General features: G+C 48.2%; 1 protein-coding gene across 1 annotated transcript; it reads left to right on the top strand.

The window, feature by feature from the left end:
* Positions 1–9,476: 9,476 nt before the first annotated feature.
* CLDN4 (claudin 4) lies at positions 9,477–11,063 on the top strand. Its single transcript, XM_074189417.1, has one exon. It carries the CDS (start codon positions 9,766–9,768, stop codon positions 10,393–10,395), a length of 630 nt encoding a protein of 209 aa, XP_074045518.1. The 5' UTR covers positions 9,477–9,765; the 3' UTR covers positions 10,396–11,063.
* Positions 11,064–13,424: the final 2,361 nt, after the last annotated feature.

Below are 13,424 nucleotides of genomic sequence, written 5' to 3'. Positions count from 1 at the left end.
CCAGTTAGCAGGAGGACTACTGTCTCCTCTTCTGACTTGACATTTTATATTGTTGTTAGATATGATATGGACATATAAAACATTGGGGCTTCTCCCTTTCCAAAATGTCGTCAGTATAAGAATTTATTCAGGTTATTATTTAGATAACCAGAGCAATTTCTTTAATTGATTGTTTACAGAACTTTTGCAGTAAAACTTGCAGATGCAATTAGAGGAGGACTAAGTTATTTCACACAGACAGAGCCTGCCTGCAGATTTATATCTAGAGAGAGACACAGATCTTGTGGAGGGGAGAGGTGAACATTCCAGACTTACAAACCTCAATTAGAGGCTGATCGAACAGTTTTTTATCAGAAATATTTAATTCTATATTAAAGAGTATCAGACAGACATCTACAAGTCATTTTCTCTCCCAATATTCCCTATTAATATTCAGGGGTCCCATCAATCATCTACTGCAACCTTAGCATCATCCTTGATGCTTCACTCTTATGCATCACTCCTCTATAATTGGTTATCATGCCTTGTCATTTCTATCTCCAAACATCGCTCAGTGGGGCAGTTAGGTGGCACAGTGGATAGAGCACCAACCCTAGTGTCAGGAGGACTTGATTTCAAATCTGACCTCAGACAGGTAATACTTTCTTAGCTGTGTGATCTCAGGCAAGTCACTTCACCCTGACTGCCTCACCTCCAGGGACCTCTCCAGTCATCCTGATTCATATCTGGCCACTGGACCCAAATGGCTCTGGAGGAGAAAGTGGGACTGGTGACATTCTTCTAGCAACTCTTGCTGATTTCTCCCCTTCTCTCCATATGTTGGTGCCTTCTTAATTCAGGTCCTTACCTCTAGCCTGTACTTGCAAGCCCTCTCTCTGGTCTCTCGGACTCCTTTCCATATCATTGTGCACACAGCTGCCAGCACTTTGTTCCTAAGGCGCTAGTCTGACCATGTCACTTCCCTGCTCAAGAATCCTCAGTGGTTCCCAGAGAATGTACAGACTCTTTAGTTTGGATTTTAAATTCCTCTACAACGAACCATCTATCCAGCATTACTTTGTATTGGTCTTCTCCATGCTCTTTCCACCATAACCAAACTACCTTGCTGGCCAGTTCCCGGTCTCTGAACTCTAGCTTCCTCCTTTGTACAAGCTTTCCTCCTTTCCTCCCCATTCTAAAAGGCTTCCCTCCTTCCTTCTGCCTCTTACAAGTCTCTGTTTCCTGTAAGGATCAGCTCCAGCATCACCTCCTACTGGAAGCATTCCCTGATGGAAGGGGCCAATCTTCAAGTCTCAGATAACCTTGTATTTATTTGTGTCCATGGTGTGTTCGCCTCATCCTCTTCAGTGAATTATGTGCACCTCAAGGGCAGGTAGTTGATTTTTTGTGGTTGTAGATAATTAATAGCGACAGCTAGGCAGGTGAGGTGGATAGAGCACAGCCTTGCAGTCAGGAGGCTATGACTTCGAATCCAGCCTCAGACATTTGACACTAGCTGTGTGACCTTGGGCAAGTCACTTACTCCCGACTGCCTCGCATCCAGGATCCAGTTGTCCTGCTTCATATGCGGACACTAGACCCAGATGGCTCTGGAGGAGAAAGTGAGGCTGGTGACAGCACAGCACCCTCTTACTCAAATCCAATTCACAGGCTTGTCATGGCATCACCTCCCTGATTTCTTGGTCTTCTTCCAGAACAAGGGACAAAAAATAAACATCACCTAATTAATGCTGGTTAAATTGAATCGACTAGAGGTCTGAGGGTGGGGTAGGGATGGGAGTGGGGAGAGTGGGTGGGAGGTGTGGGTGGATGCTTTAAAGTAAAAGTACCTTATTTGAGGACAGCACCAAGGACAGAGTCAAGGATGATCTAAATATCTTAATGGGAGGATTTCCCAAAGAAAAATAGCACTGGATTCAGTCAAAAGGCTTGGGTTCCAATCCTCACTTTGCCTCTTATGAGCTCTGTGACTTGGATGATTGCCTTACCTCTATGAGCCAGCTTTCAGATTGATGCCCTCCAAGGTCCCATCAGGCTCTAGATCTGGGAGTCTGAGTTATAATTAAATGTCTAATTGCTCCTCAGTATTTTCTTCCCAGAAGAATGAAGTTTATAATAGAATTTCACCTACAGCATAGAGTAAAAGGAGAGATAATTTTAAGCAGATGAGCCTTCTTTGAGCACCTCTAATCCCTTGGTATGGGCAGTTACCAATGCTGCTTATGCATAAAGGCTGGCTAGTTGATTTTTGAAAGCTATGTTTCTCAATGACTCTGTAGTGGCAGAACCCTGTAATTTAGACCAATCATCAGGCAAAACTCTAGTACTAAAAGGACATTTAAAATGCCTACTGCACCTCCTCACCCTGCCCCAGTAGAGAGGGTAAGCTTTCTGAGGGCAGGAACCATCATTTTGGTCTGGTGCTCTTACATCCTGCTTTTCCTTGCAGAAAGGAAGGTGAATTAAACTCAATCCCTGGACTATGGAGTCAAAAATTGGAAGGCTGGTTAATTTTTATACCACATTCTATTTCCAGATCAATGGAATTGAGATTCTCCTAGTGTTGGAGCTTATTCAGGCAGAATGAAGTGATTGTCCCCAGTAATTAGGGCAGCATAGCAACTCTCCCCGTGTGATGTTTCACAATCATTTTCATTTTTCCCTCTTTTTACTCACAGAACCCAGAGTTGGGCATGAGGAGATTGTACCAGATTATCACATTTTCCCTGAAAAAACAATTCAAGTTTACCAGATTTGTTTGAAAATCCCTTGTTCATTCTGCTAGCATGTTGGAATCATCTGTTTTGTTTTTGTTTTTTCAAGGCAGTGGGGTTAAGTGACTTGCCCAGGGTCACACAGCAGCTAAGTAAGTATCAAATATCTCAGGTCCTCCTAACTCTCCAGGGCAGGTGCTCTGTCCACTGGGCCAACTAGCTGCCCCCATTTTAGAACCATTTTTAAAAATCTAGGATTCCCTAAGGATCCTTAGAAATGAACCTGACCTGGAGGCAGTTGCCAATATGGCCATATTTGTTCTATATTCAGAATGTGGTGAAGCAGGCTCTTTCTTGGATGTTAATTCCCCTTTACTTCTGGGATCAAACACACCCACATCCATACTCACACCTACACCTCTGTTTGGCATTTAAAGTCCTTCACAACTGACTTTTCCAACCTTATTACCTATAACTCTCCTCACTCTACATTCCAGCCAAACTGATTTTCTTACTGTTTCTCAAAGGTGACATGTTTTCTTCATTCTTTCTGCTTCCTGCCTTGTCTGGAAATTTCTCCCTTATCCCTGCTTCTTGGAAGCTTTGGTACCTCAGCTCAAGTTCTGCTTTGTACAGGAAAGTGTGGTTGATCCGCCCCCCAGAGGTTAGTATCTCTTCTCTTCTGTTACCTTCATCTTTCTAGTTAGGTATGTTCCTATATAGTTGTCCTCTGGAAAAGGGTTGGTGGTAGGGGTAGTAGATGCCACCTCCAGCATAGGCTGGAAGAATGCCTCGGTCCTACAGAGACATTTGGATTTTTGAGTTTTACCCTTCTTCTGGGCCAAAAAAATTATTCAACAGGATTTGGCATCAATGGGGGTCCCAATTAATGAGCCCCCTCTCTAATATTCAGATCTGCTCTGAGTGTCCTTCCTGGGTCCCTTGCTAAAACCAGGAATTCTAACTATGACCCACCCTTCCACTTGTCTGAGGTCTTTCCTTATCAGAATACACTGAATGGGGTTATCTTTTAACCTAATGCAAAGGTCAATCAAATTCTTCCAACATCTGGAGTATTCTTTGATATATAAAAAAGCCTTTTTTACAAGTATGTGTTATAACTCTAGTAGAAGGTCAGTCCTTCTGGTGGTGCCAACTTCTACTCTCCAGATCCACAACTATTTGTCTAAGATCATTTTTTTCTCTCCTCCTTCCACTTTCCCCCCTGTATAGAGGAGGGTTTGTCAGATTCCTCTTGACTAGAAACTCTCCCTACTCTAGCCCCCTGTATTATACAGTAAATGACTCCTTTGGCTAAGAGATTGGCCACCATCTTGGGAATTTATTTTCAAACTTTCTAAGTTGGTTTTCATCCTCATTAGTTGGGGTGTAGGAGCTCTGACCTTTAAGGTCCCTTCCACAGTTAGATCTTATTCCAGCATTAGCACATCCATAGACACTTCATACAGGTTGATTGACTGGTCATCCTGGAGGTGACCCTGAGAATTTGAAGACATGCCCACGGAAAGTAAGTGCTAGGAGGGTTGGCCAATCTAGAAAGACTTTGAGTGTTGGCTTGGCAGTTCAGGGAGCATGATTTTGGCCTGTGTCAACTTTATCTATGGTATGGGACCAACACAGACTGCAGAGAATATGGATTTTGCCAGTCTGTTATCTATTTGCCAACCCAATGTTTTTCTTTTTCTTTTTTTGATTGATATTTTGTTCTTCTAATTACATATTATGCCAATGTTTTTCCTTGATATATTCCTAAGAGTCATGGAATCCTCATATTTTTTGGAATAGAGCTGTAGAAATGTTGCTTTAGAAAATTGTAGGGGCAGCTACGTGGTGGGTGCAGTGGAGAGAGCACTGACCCTGGAGTCAGGAGGACCTGAGTTCAAATCCAACCTTAAACACTTACTCATTACCTAGCTGTGTGATCTTGGACAATTCACTTAACCCTAGTGAACATTTATTTTGATAAATATAGAGTTGATATTTCTTAAATTATGTCCTATTTCCAAGGTTGCAAATGAATCAATGAATGAATGAATGATAGAATAGAAGAGAGAAAGGAAGAAGCATGGAAAGGAGGAAAAATAAAAGAAGGAAGGAAGGAAAGTCGTAGAAAGCCATAGAGAGTTAACTTTCAAATATAGAAGCATTTTTGGAAGCCCTGAGTGGAAGAATTGTGGGGGATTAAAGACTAGACTTGGGGGGCAGCTAGGTGGCACAGTGGATAGAGCACAGGCCCTGGAGTCAAGAGAACCTGAAGGCAAGTCACTTAACCCCACTGCCTTTGCAAAAACGACAAAAAAAGGACTCGACTTGGTATGGTAGAGATGTCATAACTGATGTTGGAATACTAAGGGGGTGCCTGATAATCAGGAGATATATCTCAAAATAGCCTGCAGTTTGATGAGACTGAGACCTTGAAAGAAGGATGTGAGAAGTCAGGTATCCAGAGGCAGAATGGCATCATGCCAGGAAGGCCAGATTGAAGTCAAAGGATCCGATTTCAAATCCTGCCTTTGTCATTTATTAGCTGGGTGATTTGGGGCCACTGTTTCCTCATCTGAAACTAAAGGGTTGGATTAGATTCATAACAGTGCTTTACCTTTTCTGGGTCATAGCCCTGTTTTGACATGTCTAAGAATGCCTGTTTTCAAATTCATCAAACAAAACACTTAAGATGGCCAATTATGTTGAAATAGATTTATCAAAATATTTTTTAAAGGTTCACAGATCTTAAGAATCCCTGGAGGTAGCACCTAAAGTCCATTCCATCTCAAAATTTATAATCTTATAATAAAAAAGATGGTCTTTAGGATCAAGGAGAAAAGAGAGAGACTAGGAAAGGACTTTCCTACTGAATGATGGTGATGGGACTAGAATTCCCCGGGAAATGAGAGTAAGCACAGGGAGCAGCCAGCCAACAGGGGTGGCCAAATACGCGTATGCACAATGGAATTGAGTCTCTGACTCAAAGGGCCCCCTGTACTGGAACTCTTGAGTGGGCACCAGGTGATGGCATGGGCCCCCTGCTAGGCAAGACTGAACTTCAGGAATGCAGGCAAGGAATGCACTCCCTCCTCCACTCCAGTTTGTAGAAGCCAAAGGGATACAAGGGAAAGGACACTGGCTTGGGAGGGAAGGAGCCAGATTCAGATCCTACCCCCTGAAACTTGACTTCCTTGCAAATCTGTGGGGCAAGTCATCTTGCTTTCCAGGGCCTCAGTTACATCATCCGAGAACTGATGACAAAGAGCTATAGATCCCTGGTTTCTTTCAAGCATCTGGATCAGAGTCTTAACTATTCTGAAACTCTCCAGCTGCTCGTACCTCTCCTTTCTAACTCCTTTTTTTTTAAACTTGGTATTTTTTTGGTATTTATTCTTGATAGAATGTAATCTCTTTGAGGGCAAGATTTGTTTCTATTCTTTTTTTTTTTTTTAATTTGTATCCCCATGAACCAGCACAATCCTGGGACATACTAGTTTCTGAATATGTCTGTTGAATGAATTCAACAAATTCATTTAACAATGCTCATCGAATAAATAATCTAATTAATTAATTAATTAATGGACAGAGGAATGGTCACCTTTAGGAAGTGATGGTGAAGCAAAAGACCCTGGAAGGGATTTGGTGAGCTGGAAAAGGGCTGCCATTGGCCACTGAGCCTCTTATTAACGTATTTCTTAGATATTTTTGAGTGTGGGACCATGAGTTTTTTGTTTTCATTTTTTTTTTTTTTGGTGGGGAATTTTGCAGGAAGAAGTGAGAAGTGGAAATTCTTTTTCTCTTAATAAAAGGCTTTTAAGAAAGAGGGTTTCTGCGAAGGCAGATTGGTCCCTGAGGGTTTGGGGAGGAGGGGCTGAGCACCAGATGGCCTATTCTCAGATCTGGAGATTCTGTGGGGAGGAAGAGGGAACTTGAGGGATTTGGCAGGGGGGTTCTTAGAAGTGGGGAGAAGCTGGGAAAATTTTGTGGGGAATCTTAGAGGAAGAAGTTTAGGCCCTGCTGGGAGGAGGGGGGTTATCCTGTTCCCAGGGGCTAGTTCCAGTGGGTGTGGCTGGGTCAACTTAGCTGGAGGTCAGTCAGTAGTCATCTTTGCACCATCTCCCTGGCCCCTTTGGTAAAACAGGTTCCACCGAATACTTGCAGGTTTGACTGGTATGGAGATAACCTGAGTTAATCACTTGCTTCCTGGAAGCTACATCCCCCTCCCCCCAACCTTTGCAGAGAAGGCGCTCGAGCTGGAGAGGACTTTGTAGGCTAACTTGTCCAGCCATCTCATTTTACACATGACAAAACTAAGGCCTCTGGGAAGTAGCGTTCCTTATTTAAGGTCATAGGTGATAAGCAACAGGCAAATTTTGAGCTCAGATGCCAACTTTTCCAACATCAGCTCTTTTCCTACTGTTCCACCTGCCACTCTTGTAGCTGCTAAGACCTGGGGGACCCCTCTTAGGTGGGTGGGGACCATCTTTAGGGGGATAATCAGTTAAGAAGTATTTAATAGGTACCTACTGTGTACCTGGACCTGTGAATACAGATATAAAAATAAAAGTCCCCTCATCCAGGGGGCTTTTATTCTTATTTGGGGTCAGCTTTTGCCCCTAAACATCTGGTCATCACTCCTAACATCTGAATGTGAAACCTGTATAAAGTATATCCCTTCCTCTGAGTTCATCATGGGGATGCCTGGGTTCTTTCCTCCTCTCCTCCCTCCCTCCTTTCCTTCCTTCCTTCCTTCCTTCCTTCCTTCCTTCCTTCCTTCCTTCCTTCCTTTCCTCCCTCCATCCTTCCTTGCCTTCCTCCTCCCTCCTTCCTTCCGCAGTTCTACAATTAGGCAATGTCCATGGCTCCATGGCCACCCCCTCTGTACAGGGCGATGCTCTCAGATTTCCCTTTTCATCAACTCTGACTGACTCTACTAGGCAACAGCCAAACCTGTCCATGTTTTTCCTTACTAATGTTTATCGCATCTATGCTCTCCTTTCTGTTCTCATTGCCAACACCCTCGTCCAGGGCCTAATTAACTCCCATTTGGCCTATTGCAAAAACTTCCTAATTGGTTTCCCAACTGCCAATCTCTCCCTTTTTCAATCCTGCCTCCTCATTACCTCTAGATTAATCTCCCTAAAGCAGTGAGGAATCCAAATTCCCCAGGCTGGCACCAGTCTTATCTCACTAAACTCCCCCACATTTTACCCTACACTCCAATGGTTTCCTCCCTGTTCTTGGAACACACCCCTCTAGGCCTTATCTTGGGACTTTTGCTGCTTCCTCTCCCAAGGGTGTCCTCCATCACTGCCTCCTAGTCGCCATCCTCAGGATCCTGCTCCAAGCCACTTCCTAGGAGAAGCTTTCTCTGATCCCCCCCACCCTACCCCCACCCACAGGGGAGCTCCCTTGTCTTGCTGACTTGCCCTAACTCCTATTTGTGTCTCTTTGAAGACACTTATCACATCCCATTTCATCTAGTTAATTGGGTAATTGCTCTCTTCCCCTTCTGGGACCAAGTGCTGTGGGAGGGTGGGGTCTATGGTGAATTCTGTTTATCGTGTCTTCTTCATACACTTAAAACTGGAAGAGAGCTTCGAAGTCTTCTGGTTCAGATCTATCACTTTGTGGATGAGGAAACTGAGGCACAGGGCGATTAAGAGACTTGTTCAAGATGGCATAGATAGACAGCAGAGGTGCTTTCCTCTAAAGAATCTCCACCACTAGGCAGAGCCGGAATTTAAAACCCAGATCTTCTGTGTGCAATGCCAGCATTCCTATAGCACAACGCTGCCTCTCCAACTCTGCTGCTTCCTACCTGTCTCAGACTGGGCAAACTGTGTCCCCCTTTGAGCCTTATTTTTCACATCTATCAAACAAGGAAAATGTCCTAGAGGGCCATCAAGTACCCTTCCAATTTCAGATTTATAGGCAGACCATTCAGGACTCTCAGGGGAAACAGGCGGAATATTCCAGAATGCGACCCCCCCCCCAGTTCAGTAAGGAATATTTTTTACTCTCCCTGGTTTAAGAAGAGAAAGTAGGATGAATGATCAAAGGGAGGCATTCAATTCACACTCCTTTCAATGTGTGTGTGTGTGTGTGTGTGTGTGTGTGTGTGTGTGTGTGGTGTGTGTATCTGTTGTATGTGTGTGTGTGTATCTGTGTATGTGTGTGTGGTGTGTATCTGTGTGTGTGTGTGTGTGTGTGTGTGTGTGTGTGTGTGTGTGTATGTGTTGGGGGAGGAGGCCCTGCTTCCAGCTCTGAACCCCCAGGCCTGCTCGACTGGATGAGATTGAGCTGGGTCAGTGCTGAGGCCAGGCTTGGAGGATGCTGATGAGGAGCTGTGCCCGCTCCTCGGGATAACACCACTAATTATCTTTGTTATTGTAGTTCAGAATCGGTGACAGCCACAGCAGCAGCCTCCTTCCCCCCGAGGATTTCCACACCCCACCTTGGCCAGCTCTCAGGTCTCCCCGGCCTGCCCTAGGTGGGAGAAAGGTGCTGGATCCTGGGAGCAGCTTGCCCGGGGCTCATCTCCCAGGGACCCTAGGGGAGACACCTTCCTGCTCCGAGGGGGAGGTGACTCAGCCCTGTCTGACCTCAGCGGCCGCCACCTGGCAGGGAGAAGCCTCTTTGGAGACTCCCTCTCCAGGATGACAGGCGGAGTGACTCAGGGACTCAGTCTCCTCCCGGGGCCCCTTGACCAGGGACCGAAAGTGTCTGCTGCTGGCTAGATGGGAGGAATCCAGAGGAACTGGTCAGGTGGAGGCCTAGGTCGAAACTCCACCTCCTCCTGCCTCCCCGGCCACACCCTCAAGCTTTATAAGTCCCTGCCGTCTGGCGGGAAGCTTCACCTGTGGCCCTGGGAGCAGAGAGAAGGAGATTTTCTCACCCGACTGCCGCATCTGGGGAGCCACCTCTCACAGCTCCCTCACCTGACTCCCCTCCTTGGAGAATTTGAACCCCAGACCTTGAACCCGAGCCTCCTCAGGTGCCCAACTCTGCCTTCTCTATCTTGCCTTGCCTTGCAGCTGAGGGCATGGGGTCCATGGGGCTCCAGGTGATGGGCATTGCCCTGGCCGTGCTGGGTTGGCTGGCCGCTATGCTCTCCTGCGCCCTGCCTATGTGGCGGGTGACGGCCTTCATCGGCAGCAACATCGTGACGGCCCAGAACGTCATGGAGGGTCTGTGGATGAACTGCGTGGTCCAGAGCACGGGCCAGATGCAGTGCAAGGTCTACGACTCGCTGCTGGCCCTGCCCCAGGACCTGCAGGCCGCCCGGGCCCTGGTGATCATCTGCATCATCGTGGCAGCGTTCGGGCTCCTCCTGGCCCTGGTGGGTGGCAAGTGTACCAACTGCGTGGACGACGAGACCTCCAAGGCCAAGATCATAATCGGGGCTGGCGTCATCTTTATCCTGGCTGGCCTCCTGATCATTATTCCCACCTCCTGGACGGCCCACAACGTGATCCGAGATTTCTACAACCCTCTGGTGCTTTCTGGACAGAAGAGGGAGATGGGTGCTTCCCTGTACATTGGCTGGGCCTCCTCTGGCCTGCTTCTGCTTGGAGGGGCTCTGCTCTGCTGCAACTGCCCCCCCAAGAATGACAAGCCCTACTCAGCTAAGTATACAGCCGCCCGTTCTGCCCCCAACAGCAACTATGTGTAGGCAGCATCAGGAGGACGCTGGACAGAAGGGGGAGAAGGGCAGTGGGACCACCTGCCCTTCCTCACCCCCACTCTTTTACCTCTTCCTTATCTGACTGCATCCTTCCCCCTTCCATTCTCCCTGACCATTCGGGCCAGAGCTCCTGACAGAGATTGGACACGAGGGCATGGCCCAAACCCTGTCGTCTCTCGGGCTGGAATCTGAGGAGGAGGGAGGCTGAGAGGGGGTCTGGGCCTGTTGGACTCAACAGAACAATGCCAGGGGATACGACCTGTGCTAGCTGGGGCACCTCCTCCAGCTCCTCCCCATCTCTCAAAAACAGCCCCACCTGATTCCTTCTGGCGTGCTTGGAGAGCTAGGACTTTGTCTTCTGAGAAAGTTGGAGGGGACCCTGTCTTTCTAGGAGACTCCAGCTGGTCCTGCAGTTTCCCAGAAGGACAAAGGAAGAGTCCTTGGTGGCCTTGGCTGAGGTCCCAAGTCCCTGCCGAGTTGGGGGCGGCTAACTGAAGAGAAGGAAGTGACCCGAACTGTTGCTGAGCTGGCTCGGTCCTTTGGCCAAGGATTTAAAGTTACAGTCCTTGTTGGCTGGCCCCCTCCTTCCTGGAGTGCATGGATGAGTGTGTGCGTCTTTGTGTGTGTGTGTGTGTGTGTGTGTGTGTGTGTGTGTGTGTCCTCAAATGGGTACATGTCCTAAAACCCATTTCTAATCCTGTATATAACCTCTGCTCCCTCATCTCCTCTCCCCCGTCTATGAGGGTTCCTCGTCTGTGCTGTAGTTTTCTTTAGACAGGAGGGGGTGGGTCCCTGGTCTAAGGGAGCAGGGAGCCACCCCTCCTCACCGCCACAGCTCACTGAACCTGGGCACCAAGGGATGGTTCAGGCTGTCCTTTCTCCCTTCTCTTCCAAAGTGGGCCGACTGGTTTCGGACCAGAGGGTTAACAGCAGAACAAACTGGTTTGGGGGTTAGGTGAGCGAGGCAGGCCTATGTGGGTGGCTCAGGTTGTCTCCTCCCTGTCCTCTCCCATTTCCTAGTCTGCAAAGTTCTCAGGACCAACACCTGGGGAGAGGGACTTTCCAGTCCCTGGTCTCCCCCTGCTCCTTACCTCGGGGCGACTCAGCTTTAGAGTCTGCTGGAAGGGAGTGGGCAGGGCCGGCCGAGTCCTGGGGAGCTAGCTCTTGGCTCCGCCAAAGGCCTCGGGGGATTGGGGAGCAGCGAGTGCAGATGAAGGGGCATTTCTGTGCCCCCTCCCCCTGAGGTCCTGGGCAGCCTCCCTGCCCAGGATGAGGTTTCTGTTTTGTAATTAAAGCTAAACCCATAAATTGTAATTATTATTTTCTACAATAAACGGGACCTGTTCATGGAAGTGTTGCCTGTTGACTCTGATTTCCGTTTTAGGGTGGATGGGGGGGGCATCGGCGGAGAGAGAGAGAGGAGGGGGGAGGTGGCCTAGGGAGACATCCGGGGCTCAGCTGCCTAGGGTCCCCCAAATGGACTAGATTTGGGATCGGACTCCAGGGTGCCAAGTTCCCCTGGGAAGGAGCCTGTTGGACATGGGCTCTCTGTTTTTATCTGGGTTCGGGTTCGGGCTCGGGCTCCATTACCTGGGAGGCCGAACCTTCAGATTCAGCCTTCATTGAGTTACAGAAGATTGTTTGGCAGATTTCCCCCTTGAAGGGACCTTAGAAACAATCACGTCTCTTGAGGCCTATTCTCCTTGCTCCTGAACTGTAGCTAAGTACATTACCGGCCCAGGTGTGGTCATAGGAGGAATGAGGATAGGCCAAGCCAGGGGGGCAAGGCCTGAAGAATGTGCTGGAGGATTCCAGGCCCCTGCCCCCGGGGTGGAGGATGTAGGGATGGGAACTCCGGGGGGAACTTTGTGAGAAGGCATGAGGTTCAGCATTAGGAGAAGGAGTAAGCCCCAGGAAATGAGAGTGTAAGGAGAGATGGACAGTCAGAGGGAAACAGAAGAGGAGGGAGGGAAGGAGAGACTGAGACAATAATCCAGGCTCCGGCATTCTGGCCAGAATGAAACTCTTGGGTCGGGGATGGGAGGGGCTGGAGATCAAGGATCAGAGACAGTCACACCCATGGGGAAGAAAGCTAACTACAGGGTATACTGAATAATATACAAATTGTGTGCACAGAAGCACTCATAAAAGATACAAAAGATGCTGAGGTTTCTTTCCTTACTGCCACCTGAGCGAGTCTGCTAGCGGAAGCAGGAGCTGGCCAGGCTGGTCCACTAACCCAGGCCTCTTCTGTACAGTGGCCGCCGGGGAGGTAGAGGCTCCAAGCTGGGGTGAATAAACTCCCTCTGCCTTCGAAATCTCCAATCCCGAATAAAGTCCATGAGCTTGGACCCAGGGATGAAGAGGCTGCTGGAGGAGTCCCAGCAGGCACTGGGGAAAAAATTCCTGGGTCCCTTGGGCCGGTTCTAGCACTTGGCCCTGCCCCGCCCTTCTCTCTCCAGATGAATGGGTCCGCTGAGTCACTGGGTCCACCAGAGAGGGCCAGGGTGGGGGGATAGGGAGGGGAGTGTTACCTACAGGAATTCAGGCCCACCCTGGAAGGAAAGTCTTCCATCCTGTCCCCCCACCCCAGACCTCCGGTGCACCTTCTTTTATAACCTTTCCCCTTCCCCCCAGCCTGGGATGTTTTGCCTGAAGGTTGGCCATGGCTTTTGAAATGAATCCACTCTGGGGTGGCTAGGTGGCGCAGTGGATAAAGCACCGGCCTTGGAGTCAGGAGGACCTGGGTTCAAATCCGGTCTCAGACACTTAATAATTACCTAGCTGTGGCCTTGGACAAACCACTTAACCCCATTCACCTTGCACAAACCTAAAATAAAATGAAATTCAATGAAACCACTCTGAGAAATCCATCTAGGCCAGGGGTTCCAGAAGGGGCCCAACCTCCTGGGAGGTAGGGAAGCAAATTCCTGGCTTGGGGCCAGAGGAGGGGTTGATGAGTGCGAGGTTTGCCAAGGAGACAAAGCATTCTTGGCCATGCCCCTTGTACCCCACAA

Source organism: Macrotis lagotis, chromosome 5 (assembly GCF_037893015.1).
Source record: "Macrotis lagotis isolate mMagLag1 chromosome 5, bilby.v1.9.chrom.fasta, whole genome shotgun sequence".
Taxonomy (NCBI): domain Eukaryota; kingdom Metazoa; phylum Chordata; class Mammalia; order Peramelemorphia; family Peramelidae; genus Macrotis; species Macrotis lagotis.
Note: the sequence above shows the minus strand (reverse complement) of the source record. Positions and strands in the feature narration are given on the sequence as shown.